This window comes from Sodiomyces alkalinus, assembly GCF_003711515.1.
Source record: "Sodiomyces alkalinus F11 unplaced genomic scaffold SODALscaffold_2, whole genome shotgun sequence".
NCBI lineage: Eukaryota > Fungi > Ascomycota > Sordariomycetes > Glomerellales > Plectosphaerellaceae > Sodiomyces > Sodiomyces alkalinus.
Window position 1 is genome coordinate 4,989,889 of NW_021167080.1, and position 21,845 is coordinate 5,011,733.

General features: G+C 55.2%; 9 protein-coding genes across 9 annotated transcripts; 5 read left to right on the forward strand and 4 right to left on the reverse strand.

Moving 5' to 3' along the window:
- Positions 1 to 657: 657 nt before the first annotated feature.
- SODALDRAFT_357373 (hypothetical protein) lies at positions 658 to 2,007 on the forward strand (the record flags this gene model as incomplete). The annotated part of the gene is made up of 5 exons (XM_028613999.1): positions 658 to 702; positions 885 to 968; positions 1,143 to 1,270; positions 1,521 to 1,802; positions 1,872 to 2,007. 5 exons carry the CDS (start codon positions 658 to 660, stop codon positions 2,005 to 2,007), a joined length of 675 nt encoding a protein of 224 aa, XP_028469145.1.
- Positions 2,008 to 3,023: 1,016 nt separating this feature from the next.
- Positions 3,024 to 6,471, forward strand: SODALDRAFT_271152 (hypothetical protein; the record flags this gene model as incomplete). The annotated part of the gene is made up of 6 exons (XM_028607752.1): positions 3,024 to 3,221; positions 3,313 to 3,422; positions 3,538 to 5,076; positions 5,185 to 5,295; positions 5,381 to 6,004; positions 6,120 to 6,471. 6 exons carry the CDS (start codon positions 3,024 to 3,026, stop codon positions 6,469 to 6,471), a joined length of 2,934 nt encoding a protein of 977 aa, XP_028469146.1.
- Positions 6,472 to 7,759: 1,288 nt separating this feature from the next.
- SODALDRAFT_273165 (autophagy protein) lies at positions 7,760 to 8,788 on the reverse strand (the record flags this gene model as incomplete). Its single annotated transcript, XM_028607882.1, has 2 exons — positions 7,760 to 7,948; positions 8,120 to 8,788. The coding sequence occupies 2 exons, from the start codon at positions 8,786 to 8,788 to the stop codon at positions 7,760 to 7,762; spliced, it is 858 nt and encodes a 285-aa protein (XP_028469147.1).
- Positions 8,789 to 8,884: 96 nt separating this feature from the next.
- SODALDRAFT_357377 (hypothetical protein) lies at positions 8,885 to 13,320 on the reverse strand (the record flags this gene model as incomplete). Its single annotated transcript, XM_028614000.1, has 8 exons — positions 8,885 to 8,941; positions 8,985 to 9,061; positions 9,347 to 9,427; positions 9,544 to 9,573; positions 9,778 to 9,814; positions 9,883 to 10,508; positions 10,643 to 11,074; positions 11,148 to 13,320. The coding sequence occupies 8 exons, from the start codon at positions 13,318 to 13,320 to the stop codon at positions 8,885 to 8,887; spliced, it is 3,513 nt and encodes a 1,170-aa protein (XP_028469148.1).
- A 1,056-nt stretch (positions 13,321 to 14,376) lies between these two features.
- SODALDRAFT_331069 (hypothetical protein) lies at positions 14,377 to 14,966 on the reverse strand. The gene has a single exon (XM_028611364.1). It carries the CDS (start codon positions 14,728 to 14,730, stop codon positions 14,407 to 14,409), a length of 324 nt encoding a protein of 107 aa, XP_028469149.1. The 5' UTR covers positions 14,731 to 14,966; the 3' UTR covers positions 14,377 to 14,406.
- A 394-nt stretch (positions 14,967 to 15,360) lies between these two features.
- Positions 15,361 to 17,464, forward strand: SODALDRAFT_377026 (Zn-dependent exopeptidase). The gene is made up of 6 exons (XM_028614874.1): positions 15,361 to 15,554; positions 15,628 to 16,111; positions 16,239 to 16,378; positions 16,464 to 16,689; positions 16,718 to 16,965; positions 17,040 to 17,464. The coding sequence occupies exons 1-6, from the start codon at positions 15,379 to 15,381 to the stop codon at positions 17,074 to 17,076; spliced, it is 1,311 nt and encodes a 436-aa protein (XP_028469150.1). The 5' UTR covers positions 15,361 to 15,378; the 3' UTR covers positions 17,077 to 17,464.
- Positions 17,465 to 18,134: 670 nt separating this feature from the next.
- On the reverse strand, positions 18,135 to 18,808 carry SODALDRAFT_397125 (hypothetical protein; the record flags this gene model as incomplete). The annotated part of the gene is made up of 2 exons (XM_028615296.1): positions 18,135 to 18,597; positions 18,717 to 18,808. The coding sequence occupies 2 exons, from the start codon at positions 18,806 to 18,808 to the stop codon at positions 18,315 to 18,317; spliced, it is 375 nt and encodes a 124-aa protein (XP_028469151.1). The 3' UTR covers positions 18,135 to 18,314.
- A 64-nt stretch (positions 18,809 to 18,872) lies between these two features.
- On the forward strand, positions 18,873 to 19,378 carry SODALDRAFT_117363 (hypothetical protein). Its single transcript, XM_028606596.1, has one exon. The coding sequence runs from the start codon at positions 18,958 to 18,960 to the stop codon at positions 19,228 to 19,230; it is 273 nt and encodes a 90-aa protein (XP_028469152.1). The 5' UTR covers positions 18,873 to 18,957; the 3' UTR covers positions 19,231 to 19,378.
- Positions 18,918 to 20,537, forward strand: SODALDRAFT_377029 (vacuolar-sorting protein snf7). Its single transcript, XM_028614875.1, has 4 exons — positions 18,918 to 19,575; positions 19,677 to 19,881; positions 19,972 to 20,177; positions 20,293 to 20,537. The coding sequence occupies exons 1-4, from the start codon at positions 19,389 to 19,391 to the stop codon at positions 20,367 to 20,369; spliced, it is 675 nt and encodes a 224-aa protein (XP_028469153.1). The 5' UTR covers positions 18,918 to 19,388; the 3' UTR covers positions 20,370 to 20,537.
- Positions 20,538 to 21,845: the final 1,308 nt, after the last annotated feature.

Genomic DNA, 21,845 nt, shown 5'->3' on the forward strand with positions numbered 1-21,845 from the left:
TGATGTTGGCTCGCCTCATTTATGCATCGACGACCACGCGCCGCCTCGCCTCGCCTCACCTCACCGCATATCTCTTCCTCTTTGCAAGGTCGGTCTGTCGTCTGACAGACAGGTCGTCGCAATCGAGATGATGCTTGCGTACGTTGTAAGGCATGTATGAAATACGTGTACACGTACAGGCACTCCAGTCCTTTCAACTCCATTTCAGTTCCATTTCTTATTATGGGCTTTATCTGCCGAACTTCTCATCCGCTCGCTACCCATTACATGAAGGCGATGATGTCCCAGACTCTGGGTGATTTCCAAGAAACCGGGAATCAGCCTCTCGCTCTACATGTGTACGAAGTACATCGTGGTACTCACTCAGGACCTCCGAGGCTCTCACCAAACCGTTGATATCCCGGTCCTTGCTAGCTATGGCACGTTGTTCAGAGACTACTGTTCGGATAATCATTAGTCTGTTGATGAGGTCCACAGACGTGCACAATCCAGTGAGGTACCGGGTAGGTATCCGTACTTACCATACTTCGGCTTTCTCGGCTTTCTCAATCCGTACCTAAGGTACCTTACCGACCTTACTACCGTATTTATATAAGGTACAATGTATTTCGATTGTTTTAAGCTTAAACAGTCACTTAAGGTATGGTTTGCGACGACATGCGACGATTCCAGGTTGAAACGAAGTCACCCAGTCTACCCAGAGTCTGGGAAAAGATGATAAAACTCGCAACTCTCGCTATACCTACTCTCGTCGTACCTTACTCCGTAGATGTCCCTCTTGTAAAATGTACTTCGTACTCATTGATATCCACCTCACTCATGGGCGCGTCTAGTCCGGTACTTACAATGTATTGAGCTGACCTCGGAGCTACCCCTCTCCCCAGGTAGACCGCGTGCGGCAAGAGCCAGGGTCGTCCATGGCCCCCCACTCCTCTCGTCACGGAGATACCCACAGTACCTATGGTCCCGTGTGTCGCGGCCCAGTTAACCTCTTAGATTGGCTTCGTACCTACCTTCGTACTCCGGACCTCTCCAGGTACCTACCTTACCAGTAGATATGTACCTTTTGGGACGGAATTTGCTACCGATCATTCCCTGGGGTTCCTCGTTTCTCACCTCTCACCACTCAACACCACCACAAGCACAAGCACAAGCACAAGCACCTCACCACTCCAACTCCTCTTACGTTGTACTCACTTCTCCTCACCGCGTTGGGCTCTCCTTTTGCCACGAATTCGAACCCCATCTTACCCATCTCGCACATCTATCCGTAGTCGAACCTCCCCTTGCAAGTACCCTACGGAGTACCTTTTCTCTTTCCTGCATTCCCCGCTCTCTTGTCACGCTGTCGTTTCTTTTTCTTTTTTTTTTTTCTTTTTTTCCTTTTTCTTTTTTTTTAATCACCGTTGTCCCTCTTTGTACCTCCTACTCCTCCATCCCCGGCTGGTTCCTCTTCAGCCTCGTCTCCCCGCCAGACAACCAGATTACTTACCATACCTACAACCTACAACGGTACCCAGAAGGGACCCTAGTCTCTGCACAACGCTGATCCACGTTTCGAAGCTGGGTCTTATTTACCGGGCACTGGCCATCTGGACGCACGGTACGGCCACGGCGCACGACACATCTCCCTCCTCCTCCTCTCATCCCAGCTACCAGAACAATTCGCCCTGCTTCCCTCCCTCCCTCCCTCTCCATCTCCCTCTCCCTCTCTCTCTTTTCTCTTTCCCTCTGAGCGTGCCCCCACTCACCTGGTCCACCCCCTGGTTACTCTTGACTCTTGCTTTGGTCACAACTGGGGTGTGACCTCGCTTGACTGGCCTCGTCCCTCTCTCGCCTCAACCTGCGCCATCCTTTTGTCGTTTGCTTAGGCCTACAACGTACCAGAAGAACCAGCGCCCCGGGTACAGACAGAACGCACCTACGCCACGCCACGTTCGCCGTCCATCCGTCATCCGCCATCCGCCCAAATACTTCCGCACACACCTCCCACCTGACAGGCAATAGCTTTCCGTACTTCGTACCTCTCTCGAGTACTCCTATCGAAACTGTCAGGCTTGAACCATTCCCATCCCATCCCTCACTCCCCCTATCCTTGACGCGTCGATTTGCCATCATAGAGGGGGACCGACCACAGCCACCACCTATCACCCACCACCGATCAACGAAGAAGTTCCTTGCCCCCAGGCTTCAAGTCCCTGTCCTGGCCGTTAACGGGCTGAATTCACTCTCCCCACGCCCGGCGTGCCTCTTTGCCTCCCTTGCCTCTTGGGCGTCGTCTCGTCTCCCCACGGCTTGTCCCGTTGCTCGAACGTCCCATGGCCTAACGTCTCTTTCATCTTCTTCCTTTCCTCCTTTCATACATACTACCTTACCTACCTTACCATACATATACTACATAGGCCTTCTTGTATCTATGTACATATATACCCAACATGGACCCGGCGCAACCTGAACACAAGCGTCCCCGCCTAGAGACAAGCAACAACCCGTGGCCTCACCTCCCCCAGCCTACCCCGTCGCAGCAGCTGCAACAGCAGCAGCAGCAGCAACCTCCGCCGCCTGTATCCGCTCCTTATCAACAACATCCGCCGTACTCCTCTCGAAGCGCCGAAGCTCCTCTTGCTCACCCTCTACCCCCGCCGCAGCAGCATCATCAACCCGTGTCGCAACAACCTTACCCTCATGAACGTCGGCACCATGACCAGGGGCCCTTCACTCCTGTCCAACAAGATAACTATCGCCAACCCGCCTCGCCTGCCCGCCTGCCCAACTACGCTCTACCGCCACGAGACCCTGGCCTGAAGAGGGAGATGTACGAGGACTCAATCTCTCAACCTCGACGTCCACACTCCACTGGTGGTGGCCCGAACGATGGTCTCCCCCCTCCGCCGCCCCCTCCGCCTCCCCAGCAACAGCCTCCTCCTCCTCCTCCCTCGGTTGTCCCACCCGGCCCCCATCCATCACAACCCCCTCCTCATCCAGGGGCCCAGCAGCCGTATCCGGACGACCATCGCCGCCACATGAGCTTCGATGCCGGCCAACAGCTTCCTCCCACACCGGTATCCTACAGGCCCAGCTTCCCACCACCTCAGCCCATCTCGCAACCATCTCCCTACGAACAGACGCCCTACCCTCATCATCCATCGCCTGCCGAGCCAATCTATAGCCATGTTTCGTACGCGGCGACGCAGAAACGGAAAGCAACACGAGCTTCCCAGGTTCGAACACCCCCTTCCCTCGTGTTGATTAGTGGGCCCAGCTTCTCCCCGAGTCACATTTTAACTAACGTTATCCCACCCCCCCCGGCAGGCCTGTGACAACTGCCGTCAGTTGAAAGCAAAGTGCGACGAAACGAAGCCATGCAAGACATGTCGAGAGAAGAACGTGGAGTGCAAATATCGTGATCCGATACCCAAAGCGTACGTCACAAGAACCTAACCCCCCCTCCTTTTACCCTCCCCCAAAATATTACCGAATTATACGCTCTTCGAGTTGGTCAGCCGCTCAGGGAAGCTGACTTGCTATGGCTTTCAGTGCGGATAAGGCCCAGACCGATATGCTCGAAGCGCTCGCCGAGGTGAAGAGTATCCTTTACAACGTCGACAAGAAGATAAGCGATGTCAAGAGGGAACTGCCGTTCCTGAGAGGTATCAAGCTCGAGGCCGATGCGGAAACTGTTTACCCAGCTCTTTCTGCTCCTGTCGAAACACATGTTGGCTTTGAACGCACCCCACAGGTGGCGGCAACGCCTCAACATATCCCGCAGCCTGACCCGCCGCATGGAACGCCACAGCCGGCCTACACGCCTGTCAACGAGGTGGCCAATCCAATGAGTCTCAACGACGTGGAAGACGCCAACTTGGAACAAACTGTAATGGAAGATGAGAGGGATGATATCGAAGATAGAGAACCCCCTGGTCCGGCAGTGCGTCCAGGGAAATCGTCCATCCCCGAAGACCATACCACCTCGGCCGGTTTTCTCCTGACCTGGCCCCCGATCAGAGCCATGACCCAGCACCTGCTCCTAAGGGAAGGCATCCAGTACCCCGAAGACTTTCCCCAGTCCATCGAAGAGAGGAGAGGCGTCATCAAGTTGTTCGGAAAGGGCGAGGGCCATGGGCGCTGGACTCCTCAGCTCGACCAGCACGGCGTACTGGACGTCAGTACGGAGAACTACTCAGACCCTGGGTCTTCTCCTGCCGGGCAAGCCGATTGGGGCCAGATCGGCAGCCTCAGCCCCGGTGCCCAGGTCGACTACAAGAGCTCGACACTGACACCACAGGGACAGCCCGATTTCAGCGAAGCGACGGTCCTCAAGTATATCAAGAGCTTCGAGGACCACATTCTGAGCATGCACCCCATCCTCCTGCCGAAACATCTCAAGATTTGGGTGCGCTCGTTTCTGAACCAGACGGCACCCGGGGATCGGCGCACGTTGAAGGTGTCGGGCGCTGGGCCATCGGCAGCCGTCGCCAAGTTCGCCAACTCGGCGCAAATGCAGCCGGGCGACGCCATCGGCAAGCGGAAGCGGTCCCCGACCAGCGAGCCGGCCGACAAGCCGAGGTCCTCTCCGGGCCTTGTCCCAGGGAAACCCTACCGGACGGTCGACAACGCGCTCGTTCTCGCTGCCCTCGCTCTGGGCAAGCTCTCTCTTCACAAAGGCAAAGTCCCGGACGTGGCGCCGTCGGAATATCGCACACATAGCTCCCCGGCCGTCCGCAACGGCTATCCCACCTCGCCCGCGCAGTCGTCACCGCCCTCGCACTCTCAGTCGTCCGGACTCCCGTCGCCGCGAGAAAACAGCGCAGGGATGCCTAGCCGACGACCTTCGTGGCAGGGAACGGCGTCGAGGACGGCCGGCCAGTCCATGCGGCGGAACTACGATATCATACCGGGGTTGGAGTACCTCGCCAACGCCACGGACATTATGGGCAACCAGAACGGAAGCCTCACTTTGCGCCATGTTCAGACCAACATCTTCATTGGCTTGTATTACGGTCAGCTCGGTTACCCCATCCAGAGCGAGAAGTACATCGTCGATGCCGGGTACGCCTTGCAAGTCGTCATGCGGAGGTAAGAACAAACAAGCCCAATTGGGGGCCCTAAGATCTGAATTTCTCCCCCAGGGCATGCTCTGCTTGGTTATTCGTGTTTGCTGACATGATGGTGTTGCTGCGCTAGGGACCTGCCTCGGTTCCAGAAGTATAAGAAGGAGATGAAGTCGCCACATCCATCGAAAATCCGCGAGAACCTGGTATTGCTCGCCTTTTGGACTTGTCTGCAGTTGGAAAGGTACGTTTGGTGTGGTCTCCGTTAATATCTTGGAACATGAACCGCGCCCCCCCCCTGCTCACCGTTATTCCACCCCGTTTTGTAGCGACATCGTCGTGGAGCTCTCTCTACCGCGGTCCGGGATCTTGTCGTATGAAGAATACATGCCCCATCCCAACCTGACGGATTTCAACTGGACCTTCCTCGCGCGCGAGAGCTACCTCGCCCTGCTGGTGCTTCGAAGCCACGGCAACCTCATCACCAAGACGTTTTATTCGAATGAGCCCCCCGAAGGCTCTCGAAAACCAGGAGAGGCGGTATCCTTGGAGACGGCGCAGGCGTTCATGTGGTCCATGAAATGGGTGCCCGAGACGTTCAAGTTCTCGAACACGGATCCGCCGGCAACGGACATGCTGACGGCGCGCGTGCGAGCCAAGTACTGGGGCTTCCAAGTCATCACGCTACGGCCCTTCATCAAGATGATCCTCGACTTTACGGAGCGGCAGATGACCGAGGCGAGGACGGGCGCGGCAGGTTTCCCCGGCACGAGGCCCCACAACCCTCGTGAGCCGTACATCGATGCGAGGGTCAAGTTGTACGAAGACATCGACCCTGCGATCATCGAGTCGGCGAAGGAGGGTATCTTTGCTCTCGTACAAAGCACGGAGGCCTTTCACGGGTTGAAGAACGAGAGGCTCATCCTGACCAACTTTTTCGGAACAGCCATGGCGTAAGTTGACAGAATATTCATGTCTATGCATATAGCCACTTGGCGTTTCGCAAGTCTTTTTTTTTTTTGTTTTTTTTCTTTTGGCCCCCATAAACCCGTACTGACTCTGCTTTAGGCAATGGGGCAATCTTCTCGTCCTCGCAGCGTGTTTCCGCGATCCTTTCCTGGGCCAGTTCGTGAACGAGGGGAAATTGCGAACTTTGTTTGACCGGACCATGTACTGGATCAGCCTCGGTGCGCAACCGTCCAGTTCTCTGGCTATTGCCATCCGTATGCTGGAGGGGCTTCGGGATGAACTCTTCTGGAACGACCCCCGCGCCAGCATGAGTTTCTCGAGCTCGAAAAGCGGACATGGCGCAACGGTCCACCAGTCGCCTGGACAGCCGGCGTCTACGACGTTACCGCATCTGGCTCTGAACGACTCGATTCCCAACCCGCTTGAGCAACCGGCGCCTATATCTATGTGAGGAGCACGAACGGAGACAATGGGCTGCTTTCTTGGGACGGGTTGAGACCGTGGGCACGCCGACCGGATCAAACGACGATATGACATGAGGTACACCCAAGGTTGGGGTGTCGGGCTTTTTCTTTCTTTTCTTTTCTTGGCAGAAATGCCGATGAAACTGCATAATGAAGGCCAGCCAGGGACGCCGTCGGACATCTCGGCCCCAAGGCGACAGCAAATATTCTCTTTTTTAATTCGACACGGAGCTCCCATATCCTTCGCATCTCATCGATCTCATCTATATTTTCTCCTCGCTGTTTCGGTTGGTGAAACATGGCAGCTGGTCGTCAGGCACATCGTTTACACGGGGTTATAGAGCAGCCCGGCCACTGGAAGGGTCGGATATAATTTTACGCCCATCTATTTCTTCCCGGTGTCCGGCCATCGACGGCTTGAATGCCGGGATCCACTAGAGTTGATTTGTATTATCAGTACTCCGTCGTACATACTGCATCTGCTGGCTCCGGCTCTTTTCGTCTCGTCCATTTATGAAGGTGGTGGACTTCTTTTCCCTTCCTTTTATTTTTTTAATAGAAACTGCTTTGTTTGGGAGGCAAAGGGGGCGGATGGGTTGGCATTTGTCTATCTCTCGTTTTTATTTTTATTTTTTTATTACTATCGGGGAACATTGGAGGAGATACCACATATCAACATTGAGACTTGCTTTTTTGCCCTTTTATTTTGTCTCTTGTTGCATCCTTTTCTGCCTGTTTTTCTTTTATTCTTCTTTGTTCTTTCGTTAAATGTCGGGCACTTGGCCACTGAACGGCCCTGGGGTCGAAATGCAGCGCAGAAGGTCACACTGGACACGGGAGAGGCCTCGATAGAGAAGAACCGAGGGGCAGATCTTCGGGGAGGAAACAAAGCGCACAATTGTGAATTCTGCGTCGGGGCTTGTAAATAGACGTAGATGCAGACGCAGACGCAGACCCAGCCTCGTATATGAAAAGAATCCTATTGCAATCGAGTCTTGAGACATAAACTTGTCTTTCGAAGGTGACTTCCTCGGTGTTGTTACTCTATTCTATGATAGGCGCTGCAGTGCTTGTCCCTACATGTGTTGTTGAAGCATCATACCCACTCCTCCTAACACCACGAATACAGACTACCGATGAATCAAATGTATGAAAACGCCCGCTCATGAACCCTGTTTTACGTCCTGCTGGAACTCGACTCCGAAAACCGACGCTTCAAACCAAGCCCCCCCCCCCCGGGAGAATCATGTGCTCCAACCCTACGCCGATTCTTTTTCACAGAACTACCACCGTCAAACAGAGCCAACCGTCAGGATAGGCGGCCTCGCGCATCAAGTCCTCGATGGGAGCCGAAAACGGCGCCGGGACGCCGTGCAACAGGACGTTGGCCAGGACGGGGTCGCGGCTGCTAGGGAAGAGGGCGGGGAGCAGGGAGCGCAAGACGGAACCGAGACGGCGCTGCTGCTGCTGCTGCTGCTGCTGCTGCGATGGTTGGCGATGGCGAGAGGAGGCGACGACGGCCGAGGGGGAAAGCGAGGAAGAAGAAGGAAGAGGAGGAAGAGGAAGAGGAAGAGGAGACGACGAGGGAGACGAGGGCGCGGCGGCTTCGCGGGGTGGGATGAGCGCTTGCAGGACTTTGAAAGTGCCCGGTTCGGCGGACAGCGGCGGTGGGGACGAAGAAGGAGGGTTAGGGTGAGTCTCGGGGGCGGAGCGGTGAGGGCTGGAAGGACCGGGGGCGGAGGGGATGTAGAGACGCAGGGGCACGGCGCGGAGAGGGGTCGGGGCGTCGAGGAGGAGGGCGTTGACGCGGGCGAAGGCGCGGCGGTCGTTGTCGCGGACGGCGTGCCAGAGGGCGGCGGTGTCGGGTTGGGAGAGCGACATGATGCGGCGGGCGGAGCCGTAGCGGGCGAAATCGGCTTCCTTGGCCGCGTTGAGGAAGGTGTCGGCTACGTCCCAGCCCGGGCCGTCGCGGACGGTGAGCCGCCAGGGCAAGGAAGGGCGGTAGAGGTCGACGAGGAGGCCTAGGGGCAGGTTGCGGAGGAGGACGTCGTCGGAGCCTGCGGTCGAGGGGCCAGTGGAAGATTCGTCGTCCCGGTAGTGGAAGCTGGAGAGGTGGACGGCGGGAGAAGAAGAGTGTCGTCCTCTTCCGAAGAAGGCGTTGAGCCGTGGGAGGAGGAGGGGGAGGTAGCTGAAGCGCGGGAGGGAGGTTACGAAGGGCGTGTTGGGGTGGTCTGGGTGCGTTATGTGGAGGGGCACTTGCTGGGCCCAGAGGGCTTCGGGGATGATGGATGTTGAGGTCGTCATGGCCGGTGTTTGACGATATGAGGTTCGTGGTAGAGGCTGGCGGCTAAGGGAAACTGTAACTGTTGGTGAACGCTGCTTCATGTGAGGCATTCTATTCTATTGGGATGCCTCGAAGACGACGATGCCATTGTGGTGGGTAGCCCGCCCCGTGGCCTGTGATGGTTGTGAAGCCACAAGGTCAAGGATACCAGCAGACGTCAATGTCCAGGTGCCTTGGAGAGGTACGACTCTTGCCCCGCAATAGGATGTCGAACGTATACGTCGAACAAGTACCTGCTTCGTAATCATATCAGCCTGCCATCCCACCCCTTTCACCCTTACTTCCGCCAGCCTCAAGGTAATTACGCGCCGTACGAGTACACACATTTCAACCGACATCGTAGGTACTCAAATTCATCACCTCTTCTCTCATACCATATACCTTATGTTACATATCCGTACACACTCCATTACTTGCACAAACACAGTTTTCTCCCTCCCGTATGATAGGTGATAGAAAATGTTCAACAAACAAATCCCAAAGTCCTGCAGGCACCTATCCCCTCCCATATTACTTACCCCTGTCTTCTGCCCAGGATTCACACTGCATACTGCCTCCCATCCGATCGATACCTTGGTCCTCGGGAAATCGACTGGTCACTTTGAGCATGTTTTCCATTTTAGCTGGTTGCCTTCCCAACGAGAAGAATACCCAAGGTACCTAGGTAGAAAGAGAAAAGGTACCATAAGGTACAGGTATTGTCCTTGTACCTCACCAGGTATCTCGACTGCACTTCTGGAGTCGCCTGGAAAGCAACCTGCAGCAAAGGGCGGAAATGGAGCTGTGGTAAAAACATAAGACCCAACGGATACTTCGATATCTTGACATTTCAGCATCGTCATTATAATAAAAGAGAGAAATGCGCAATGCAGCCACAAGTGAAGAAGAGAAAAAAATGATCATGAAGAAAGGAAACAAAAAAGGAAATATAGAATCATAAATCGTTAACCTTCCATCATCTGGTCTTCCGCCGCCGCCGCCTCTTCCTATCATCATCTTCATCCCCATCATCACTATCCACGTTATTAAGTCTTCCGATTGGTGTCACTCCTACAATCACATCCCGAATAACGTCCGCCCAGTGTTTCCGTCCCGAAAGCAGCCCTTCCATATCGCTTGCTAGCCTCTGTATCACATCGTTATCCGTACCTGCCACGCCCCATGTCCCGCGCACGTCCCAGTCCCCTGGATGCCGTGGGCGATACTCGAAGCTGCCTCGGCGTACCCTTGGAGGGTGTGTCGAGTACCATGTGCCGTCGAGAGGTCGCCCCTGCGAATCAAACCGATCAGGGAGGACCTCCACCCCGTCGTCACTGTCATCGTCCAGGGAACTATCAGATGCGTGGCGGCGTCGGACGACCGGTCGGTTGGACGACGGGTCCGAGGTTCGGCGGTGCGTAGGGGCCGTCCGGAGGGTGGCCAGTTGCGCTTCAGTGAGAGCCGGTGGCTGAAAGCGGGATGTGTCCTCGGCGGCCTCCTCCTCCTCGTGCTCCTGTTGCTGTTGCTGTTGGTGATGGAACTCGAGAGTAGCAGCCGACTTGGGCGACAAAGGTCCCCAGCTCACGGACTTTGTGGTAGCGAGAGGCGGGGGTGGCAACCTGAGTCCTCTTGTCGACTCAGATGGTGCGGACTCGGAACGATGGTGTAGTTGGCCGTTTAGCCGCCTCCGTGCTAGACCATCTACGACCTTTTGTCAGTGCAAAGTCCAGACCCATAAGAACGCACGAGAAAGATCAAAATTTGTTTCTTTTTTTATGTTTAGGAGAAAGGGGGGAGAAAAAAAAATCGAACCAAAAACACTCAGATCGACGCACCATTGCCCGTAGCAACTGGCGGTGGCGCGTCTCGGACTCTGGCATCTTCTTGTACTGGAGTGGTGCGGGATGTTTCATCACTCACTTGGTCAGGCCCGAGTCTGCCACCGGCCGGGCCCGCCGGCCCGGGTCCAGCGGGCGGCCCACCAGGGGTAGGCGGCGGGAAGCCCCCGGCACCTCCAGAGGCGGTCGGCGGAGGTCCCGGCGGGGGATACCCACCATAGTCTTGCGGATGGTATGATGGGTACGGATCATGGCCGGGCATGCTCGCATAGTCAGGGTTGACGTTGTGGTTCAGCGGGGGGTAACCGGGGCCACCCTGTGATGGTGGCGGCGGCGGCGGATAGTAGGCTCCCCCGGAAGCATGAGGAGGGGATGGAGGATGGCCATAATCGTCATAGTACGGGTTTTGATTGGCCTCATCCTCGTAACCTGGGATACGGTACAATCAGCTTTGTTCAATCGCTCAAGGGTCATGATCCGTAGGATCCAAGATGGTTCTCACGTCTTCGGTCCCTGTCCCGACGTCGCCGTGATCGATCTCGATCTCTTGCGTAGTCCGTGTCCACGGACGGATCCCTTTGTCTCCCTTTCCCCCGACGCTCCGCATCTTCCTCGGCCTCCTTCTCCCTCTCCTTCCTTCTCTTGTATTCCTTGATGCCTATAGCCGCCGCCCCGGTGCCTACAGCGGCTGCGGCCATGTTCCTCAACCGGCTGCGGCTGCGGCCCTTGCCGCCATCGTCGGATGCATCTGACTGGTCGTGAGAACGGCGTCGGCGATGTCGACGCCGTTGTCGTTCGTCGGCCGACTCGTAGTCGTAGTCAGAGGGGGGATACGGAGGCCGTGACGGAGGGAGCGGGTCTTTCCCGTATTCAACTAATCCTAGCTCGCGATCAGCAGGGGTTGGCTCCCCATGGAGAGATCTGGCCTCGGACCTGCTACGGGATCGGCGGCGGCGGGACCTGGAGCGTTCGCGCCGCCGCAGCTCCTTCTCGTATTCTTCGTCGCTGAGCTCCCGTTCCTCGCCTTCTTCTTTCCTGTCCTTCCGCTTTTGATAGAGCTTGGTGGCCGCCCCTCCGGCGAGGCCGGCGGCTACCACCTCCGCACCCTGACGGATTCTCGACTTGGACCGCGATCTTCCTTTGGACTTGCTGCGGAAATGTTGAACCAAGCCCGTAGTTGCGGCCGTGGCCGCTGCGACCCTGGCGATGGACTTGCTTCGGCTGCGCTTTCTGTCGCGATCGTTGCTCCGCGAACGTGAGGAGGAATACCCACGGTCCGAATACCGGGTACGGCTCCTGCCTCTGCCGGCCTCTTCCTTCTTGACTTTGTGGTCTTGGTAGTACTTGGCGGCACCGGCAATGGCCAGAGCGGCGGCAGCGACGCCCAGGCCCGTCTTCAATTTAGAGCGAGACGAAGAGCGGGAGCGAGAGCGGGAGCGAGACCTACGCCTCCCTCGGCCAAAGCGGTCGTCGAGTCTGTCGATACCGCCCTCGCCCCGATGACGGGAGCGGGAGCGGGAGCGGGATCGAGAGCCCCAGCGTTCCTGATAGGCGCTGCGAGCTCGTCTGATCCCCTCTGAGCCGAGGGCACCGAGAGCAGCGCCGGCGAGTACCTTGCTTCCTCGGTTGGGAGCGACCTCGCCATGCCTGTCTTTTCTGCTAGCCAGCAGTGCGGCGACGCCGGCGCCGGCGAGGGCACCGCCGGCCAAGTGGCGACGTTGGTGTTCGGGACTAGGAGTACGGTCCCGAACAATGGTCTTGCGTCGGTACCAATACTCCTCATCGTCACTGGGGTAGTCTCGGTAGTCACGATGACGGCCGCGACGGTCCCTATAATATTCATCATCACGATGATAGGCCCCTACTTCCTTGGAGTCGCGGCGGTAGTAATAATCGTCGTCCCGGGGGTCTCGGCGGGCCAGTTCGCGGGCATGATCTCGCTCTCGGACAACCATGACACCAGGATTCTCGCGGTTAACGACGACCGGGGACGGAGTGGGTGGATCCTGAATTATGATCTTCTGAGGTTCCGGGGCAGGTTGTCGGATGACAATCGGGGGCTGAGGAATGGGGGGCGGACTCAAAGGAGCATAATACTCGGTCTCTTTGCGGTATCGCTCAATCTCGGGACCAGGGCAGTCCTCGCGGCGCTCTTCGTAACGTTTCTCAACTATGACATCGCCATCTTCGCGGTGCTCAACGCGTTTCTCCAGGCGAACATCCGGTTCCGTTTCCTGCGGTGGGTCAGGAACGGAAGGGTCTCGTTCCCGCGGTCGGCCTCGGTCCTCGTCGCGGTCGCGGTCGCGGTCACGGGCAGCCTGCGAGCGGCGATCCCAGTCGCGCGGGGAATAGGGCTCGCGCTCCACTTCCTTCTCATAGTAGTAGCGAGAATCCCGATAGACGTCGCGATCACGATCTCGGGGGCGGTAAGGATACTCGTGTTCTCCTCCACGATTGTCGTAAGCCGAGCGGGGTCGGTCTAGCTCGCGAGTCTCTCGAGTGTCAAGGAGATCGCGACCATGGCGGCCCGAGTAATGGGACGGGCGGTCGTCGTCGTCATCAACAGGTCCGGCGCGGCCGGAATTTACCTTGTAGCGCCGGATAGTGGGAGAGCGGTAGACTTCATCATCGACGGGGTCGTCTAGATACACGCGGGAAGACTCCCGGTAGGCCATTGCTGGCCCTGTGATGTTCGGATGTTCGTATGTTGGTAGGTCTAAGGTGAGATAAATTACGACGACGTATGTGACGTCAATAAGGTTGCTAATGAGGGTTGAAAAAAAAAAAAAGAAAAAAAAAACAGGTTGGGAAGAGCGTTGAAGTCGCTAACGCATATGAAAACCAGACAAGCCACACACAAGGATAGCCAGGTGGGTTGAAGAGGTGAAGTTAAGTGGAAGAGTGGAAGTAAGTTATGTCGAGATGAAAGACGACAAGGTCGTGGGGGGTGCGGGCGGGGGAGAAGAGAAAAGAAAAGAAGGGATGAAAGAGTCAACGAGAGGGGTCGGAATGAACGGGAAGGGGGTTGTCATCCAAGCCTCAGTCCGCAGCAGTCAGAGTCCAGGTCGTCCCTCCCTTTCCCTGTCCTTGTTCTTGGTCCTGTCGGAAAGACCAGCTGTAGGGCTCTTTCCCTTGCGCCTCCTCGTGCCCCATCTCTGCCGTCATACCCCCACCAAGGTTCCAACGGCCATTGAGTGTGACTTTGCCAAGGTTCCTGGCCAAGGTGCTCCGAATGCTGGGTACAAAGGTACATGGAGACCCTACCAAGCTTACCTTAAGGTACTTACCTTACTTACCTATGTATGTACCTGACCCAGTACGGAAGGTTCGACGTAGCCTGACCGGTAATAATGATTAAGGTACTCTAAGGTATAGCGACGGATGAGGACGACTGGCGGTGGCTGCCTCCAATACCTACCTTAAGGTACCTGAACAAACATAACAAGACACACTAAACACGTGAGACTGAGACCCGGGATAGGTAAGGTACCTAGGTAGTGGACCATCATAAAAACGCCCCACCTTCCTGTCACCTGTCTCCCAATGTCTCTCTCATCGCATTCCGCAGAATCTCGCTCTATAATATTGTCACCCGACTGTCTTCGCATAGGCTTGCCACGGACGCCAGGTTTTCTCAGCCGACCCCCTGAGATGCTTCGTCGTAGCTGGTGGTCATTTCATATGGTGCGAATTCTCGAAATCCCTTGACAGTCTTTGGCTCTGTTTCGAGGCACGGGCCGAACCAGCTTGCTGAACGCCCCTCAGAACGACCGTTTGCGGCCACACGCAGACGAAGTGTGACAGGGGCACAGTCTGGCGGATGATGCTCCCAAGATAAACTGTTGGATACCAATGGGGAGTTTCCGGTCGTCGGGATTGACCCACAATCGGACCACACTGATATCTTGGCCGGCTCCGATGCCATACCGCTGTCCGACCTCGGGAACTCCCATCCAAGCATATTGCTTGGGAAATGCGTTCACTATTATGGGCCGATAGTCCCGATACTCAGCTACTCCAATCATGGTTCGGCACAGGACCGAGTTTTCATGCGTCCCGAGCTTTGGTGTAGGATCGTAGTACATCGTCCTAGAAACTCAAGGCTCGTCCTTCCTCACCTGGTGCGTCGGGGTTCTCTCGAGATACCAGGCTAGACTAACAACGGCCGAATCGACGATGGAGGACGAAGAGGCAACTCATAGCAAATCGAGGGACATTGTCTTCGAGGCTGTCGCAACCCACACATCCTTAGAAGAGCACGTAATATCCGTGCCGACGAACAACGAGTTTTAATATTGATCATTTTGTTCTCGTTTAATCATTATTATCGACGAGCTATGCGCCTTACTTGCCTGACTCCTTGCATATCCTCCTACTGCTGCTGGGCAGGGACAACGGGAAAGCGATACGCAAGGTACTTGATGTTTATGAGCAAGGAGTAGGGTGTAAAAGTGGTATCGAGCCATGGAAGGGATCGTCTGAGAAGTATATGCCTATGCCGCTTACGGTCCTGGCTTCTGCCGCACACTGTGATATCGGTCATCGGTTGGCCTAGAAAGTGGTTTTCTTAGGTAGATCACCTCACGGAGCGAATACCTAAGTGGAAAGGTTGTAATTAAAAACACTCACCATCCCGAGTGGGCAGGTAGGTAAGTCGCGCGGAAGGAAGACATCGCTTCTCCTGCGACATACACTTACACAGCAGAACTGTCTCTCCCCCTGAAATAAGTAGGATGCAAGATCGACGGAATGGTCTCCGTGGTCGTCTGCACATCTCCCTCCATCTCGACTTCTACTGCTGTGCATGCCAGCTGATCTGTCACAATAACACGATATCATCTCCCAGCTGGTCACCATCTGAACCCATCCTCATGTGTATGGCCATGGACCGAGCCAACTCGCGGTCCATGTGATGTGATGGATGGGCAACTAAGTCAAGGAGTCTCTTAAAAAAGAGCTATTATTCAATCCCAATTACCCAGGTCTGGGGTTGTCCTCAATCCAATCTCTCTACGTTTCTACCACAATGATCCCGCCTCGATCCGTCAAAATATCGCCAACCTGCACCACGTCGCCCTGAACACCGACGTCGACAACCATCTCGACCTTGCCATTGCCCCTGAACACATCGCAGCGTTCCAAGCCCTCGGCCTCGGCGGTGATGTACTGCACAAAAATCTCGGCTCGGATCTCAAGTCCGAAGGCCAGCTCGGAGAATACCAATCCGCCCAGGGTCTCCCCGACCTCTCCTGGTTCGAGGAGTACCATTCGTATGACGGCCATCTGCAGTACTTAAAGGACCTGCACTCCGCCTTCCCCAACCAGTCGGAGATCATTGTCTCTGGCGAGTTGTATGAGGGCCGTCCTATTCAAGGTATTCACATCTGGGGTGCCGCAGGCAAGGGTGCCAACCCCGCCGTTCTCTGGCACGGCACCGTTCAAGCTCGCGAGTGGATCACTCCCAAGGTGAGTCGCCAGCTACACATTTTGGAGCATGCCACCGCAAGGGGGATGGGGAGAGGGAGAGGCAAGAAAAGAAAAGAAAGGAAAGGAAAGAAACAAAAAGCCACGAATTGGTGCTAATCTCACGCAGACCACGGAATACCTCACTTTCCAGCTGATCTCCGGATACTTGGATGGAACAACCGAGGTCGTAGACATTGTCGACAGCTACGACTTGTATGTCTTCCCGGTCGTCAACTCCGACGGTAAGGGTTTCTCCTACCATTCACAGTATGGGTCGTAGTTCTTGCTTTCTTCTTCTTCTTTTTCTCTTCGCCCGGCTCACAAATCGCCAGGCTTCGTCTACTCGTGCAAGACGGGATCGCCTATGGCGCAAATCCCGCCAGCCGCGCGACGGCGCGTCCTGCATCGGCACCGACATCAACCGAAACTGGCCCTACAAGTGGCAAGTCAGCGGGGGCGCCTCCTCCGACCCCTGCGACGAGACGTACAGGGGCGAGGAGTCTGGCGACACGCCCGATCTACAGGGGATCGTCAGCCTCGTCGACGAGCTCGCTCGCCGCCGGCCAGGGCATCCAGCAGTACGTCGACTGGCACAGCTTCGGATAGTACATCCTCCTCCCCTTCGGATACGACTGCGACGCCGTGACCGACACACAGGAGGAACAGCTAGAGTTCGCGGCCTCGGCTGCCGAGATCATCGAAGCGCAGGGTGGCACCGCCTACACGCACGGAGCCAGCTGCGGCCATCTCTACCCGACTACCGGGAGCAGCGTTGACTATCTCGCCGCCGTGGCGGGCGCGCAGCTCGCGTGGACGGTGGAGCTGCGTCCCGACAGCAGTTTGGTGGGGGGCTTGTGCTGCCGGCTGAGGAAATCCTGCCTACTGTCTCTGAAATCCGGGAGGCTCCAAGTGGTTGCTTGCCAACCAGCAATAACCACGCCAAGTACGGGAAATACGGGAAATAGGCCCAGGAGGCTGGGTTTGGTTGAGGTAACAACCATCTGTATTGATATGTATATACATGTGAACGGGACGATAGGACGATATAAATGCACATGAACTTGGTCCCATTCTATCCGCAAGACCGGAGCTGTTGTATGCCACTCCGAGGCTTAGATCCGCATCGCGTACCTAGCTTGTAGCCCAGTTAGCAACTCCAATCTGGCACTTCATTAGAAGATGGAAAGGGAAGAGATGGAGCGAAGAGTCAGAATTTTCAGTGTGAATAAAATAATCATGGAAAGATCATAGACTGTGTAACATAGGTATGGTTCATCATTCAGGTTTAGGATGTAAAAAAAAATCAAAATCGGGGAGATTTTACTTACTTGCAGCACTTTGGCAGGAGTGTTTGCTCTCTGATGAAGGTGTTTGAGAGAAGAAAGGGAAGAGAAATAAAATCGTTGGCAAGGAGGTTTTTTAACGTGGTTGGCCTCGCCGACATTATTAGTAAGCACCCGTTTTCGGATACCAACCCATTGGATCCCACATCTCCGACTTCCGGACGTCTACTCCGTCTAAGCTCCGACAGTGTTCCCCGTGAGATTTGCTGCAATGAACTGATCTTCATTGTCGTTTTCAAACAATATGTCAACGATGTTGTTTGTCGGTCGCTCAAATTCGGGGACAGCGGAATCGGTCGGTATTCTCAACCCAGTCGTGAGCCTCGTTCCTCTTTCCGGACTCGGCGCACATGCCCAGAGAGTTGGTCCCATGACTATCTCTGCCCCCAAAGGTTGATATATGCTCGGAGACCAGAAATGATGGATCAAAGACAAACGTTGCAGTTGGTAGGATACAAAGTACTTGAAGTCGAAAAATCTATCGACCCTCCGAGTACGTAGTCAACAGACACGAGAAGCTGCCTGTGACAGTGACAGGAGGCTCGTTCTTGATATACCCATCACAACAGGCCACAGTCAGAGCGATTGTCTTCCCAGAGAAAGGTTGTGCCGTGGGGAGCGTAGTCGGTGGTCAGTGAGACGCCCTATGTTGCGCTTCGGAGGTGCGGTGGTGACACAAATCGACCGTATACGCGTACTGCCTTGCGTGCGTACCTACAGACATGTTTGCGTAGGTAACTACCCCGTAGGCCGGATCAAGCGGGTTGGGGCCCATAAGCGTCGGGCGCCTCGACGACGACCTGTGAGTCTCGACCCGGTGGGATGGATGACCATACAAAGCGTAACGAGACTGGGTTCTTTTACGATTTCAAAGATCTTTCATATCTCCGAATATCAAAGGGCCCGGCGGGCCAGAGCAACAGGGCCTGGACATAAGCGTCACGAGAGTCTCTACGAGGCGCCTGGCCGAGAGCTCCCGCGGTAAGGTAGCCAATAACGTTGAGCCACTCGCCGACACGAGTGTGTTCTGCTGTGATATTTTCTAGTATGAGATCGGTCTGAACGAAGACGTTGGTATCGGATCCATGGGGGGACTCGTGTTTCAATATGAGAATGGCCGTGGTTGGTAGGTATGAGCTGACACTGGACGAGTGCGCACATTAGCCAAAGCCATCCATCCATTGAAGTCGATGGGCCCAACCGGATGCCGAAAATGAGGCCCAAAGGCACGGCATACCATCCCAAAAAGCGGACTTTCTCACCAACATTCTTCGTTGGTAATTCCCCCAGAAGATAAATCCGAGAGGGTACAGGGCCTCGTGACATGGCTTGAGGACCAGCGAAGCTCGGTCATGGTGAATTTTTATGTGGAAAACCACCTCTAAAACAACATCAGGGAAAGAAAGGCCTTGGTCGAGAATGAACTAGATGACTAATTATATCACATGATATGTCCCGGCGGCAAAAGTCCGGACTTGCTTTGCTCAGTGCTTCGCGTGTCACATGAGTGGAGGCAGCCCCCAAAGGTTGCATCATACCTATCTGCGAACCTACAACGTACTCGCCTACTCGCCTACTCCGTACAAACTTAAAGCCCGATTATCTCCCACCACTAGGCATCTTACCCCCAGCGGACCAGCCTGGCTACTTCTATCCACCAACGCCCCATCCATCGCGAAGAAACAAGATCTGGCATCAAGCGCTGTTTCTGGCGTGTTCAGGCCCGTAATAGACGTCTTTTCCTTCCCGGTTTTCGTCCCACGGATCCTGGAGTGACGGCCCTCTTAACAGTCGAGTCTCCATACCCCGCGCCCCGGGGATAGATCGCCTGAACGATATCCTCCATCGAGCAACAGCCTCTTTCCGGTGTTTTTCGACGGACCTCCTGAATCCACCTAATCGATCGTCCCCGTTACCACGTATCGCTTATCACCATGTCGAGCTGGCTGTCTTGGTGGGGCGGGGCCGCCAACCAGAAGCAGAAGCAGGCGAAGGTGAAGGAGGCGGTGGTCGGCTTGAGGGCACATAAGGATATGTTGGAAAAGAAGGCAGCATACCTCCAGACACAAGTCGATGAGCTGGAAGCCCAGACAAAGGCCGCCCTCAAGAGAGATCCCAATGGTAAGGGGGGTTTTTTTTTTCCTTTCTCGTGGTGACATTCATCCTTTCACCGTTCATTATCACCCGGGATTAGCTGACCTGGAATGTTCACAACCAAACAGAGGCGAAGCGACTCGTTGCGCGCAAACTGCGCAAGGAGAAGGAACGGCAGCAGGTTGTCAACTCGATACAGTCGATGGAGTCCCAAGAGATGGCTCTCAACCGAGCCACGGCCACCCGAGACGAGGTCCAGGCCACTCAGAAGGTCACGGACGCTATGAAGCTGATTAACAAGGATATCTCGGTGGACAAGGTGGACGCCATGATGTATGTTGATAATCTCTTCTCCCTTTTTGTTAGGCTTGTTTTGTGCGAGGATTACATTTGGATGGCAAGTTGCTGACACCTTCAATACAGGGAGAGTCTACGGGAGCAAAACGCGGCCAACGAAGAAATTGCCCAGATGTTGGGCACGCCAGTTGGGGACATGCAAGACGAGGACGAGCTGGAAGAGGAGCTGGAGAGGATGCGGCAGGAACAGGTCGACGAGGAGATGCTCAAGACGGGGACGGTACCCGTGTCGGACAAGATCAAGGATCTCCCTTCGGCGGCCACGGGCGAGCGTATGTTATCCCCCGAGGAGGGCTTTATGCTTTACATCTCCCCTCCCCCCCCCCCCCCCCCCCCCCCCCCCCGGACAACGCGGAAATGCTAAGTCGTTGCAAACGACAACCACAGTCAAGAGAAAGACGGCGCCGCAGGAATCCGAGGAAGAAGCCGAGCTGCGCAGACTGCAGGCCGAAATGGCCATGTGAGGCTTTCCAAGGCCGGACTTGGGGGCGCTCGACTTTACTCACATCTGCTGCATGCATCTCTCTGCCGGCATGTCATCTGGATGCAAGAATCATAGAACGTTTTGGTTGCAGTTACACAGCGCCAACTGCTGGGATAATGGGGAAGACACGGACGTGCGGGTGAGGAAGGTGTGCTAGGCTATAATGGCGAAATTCGAGGAGACGGACGAGAGTCTTCTCTCTCCGTCTCTCTCACGGGCCCACATATACGCATACACACTCTCTGCACGTGGTTTACAGCTGTTGACTCGTGGCGTCGGCGTTTTGGACACGATTTGTTAAGGGGGTGCCTTTTATTTCCTTTATTTTCCGTTCTTTTTTTCCGCGCCTTTTTTCCCAAGCTGTGTTTGTGGTGGAAGGTTTTATTCTTGCGTTCTGGACGGTGTGGTAGTTCTCTCAAATACGATATCGAGTCCTTTACGTTCTATATATACGAAGTATTATATCACTGGTTCTGTTCTCTTAATATCAGGCTTTAGCAACGCGAGGTAGTCGGCACACCGGTTAGTTTTATATTTCCGCTGTTTTGACTTGTGCCGTCCAACCTCGTGGGGTCGTCACTCGTCACCGAATGGAGCTCTGTCTTGGTCTGTTGCAATGGGGCATTGCATGGCAGAATGACAGGTGACAGGGACGAGACAGGACAGGGTCAGTATTGGTTTTCTCCACAGTTGCTCCAAATGTCACTTCGCCGAGTATAGGTGCCTGGATGTACCTTTATGTTAACAGCCCTGAATCAACATGGCAGTGTCGTTCACCAGTCCCGTCTTTGTCTCTCTCTCCCTCTCCCTCTCTTCCATCAAAATCTCGCCGACGCAGAATAACACCGTCATTGAGCTTATGTGTCTGTCTGTGTCTTCGATACGACATAACCAGGAGATAACCTTGGGACTCCCAGTCCATAAATTGCAGAGAGAGTGGTCTCATAAATTGGGAGGTTGGGCCCTACTAACTCAACCCCCTAATGAATCACTGATGCTGGATCTGGATGGAGGGATCGGGCTTCTCTGCACTAATACGGAGCAACACGAAGTACGAAGTAATTATTACCAAGTACGCAGAGTTAGCTACCTAAGCTGCCTCATGTAACTCCAGGTACTTGTATGCCTTGTCCTCCCTGCGATTCTCAAGCCCACGAATTGCCGTCTGAGCAGAGGAAGTACCAATAAAAGACAAACGAAAACAAAACCAGAGGACACGACACCCCTCGATCGTGTCTCGATCCCTCCCAACAAGTGATTTGCAACAGTTGGGCTGCAATGCCGACTGGAATAGGCCGCAGGGAATAGTGGTTCCGGCCCGATACTTCGTACTTGATGCTACAATACAACGTACAAAGGAAGGGGGATGCAAGAGTTAATACATCGCCCACCACCACCTTCATCGACGATGGAGGCTCTCGGGAGGGTCGGAGGCGAGCCACGTTGCACGCCCCCC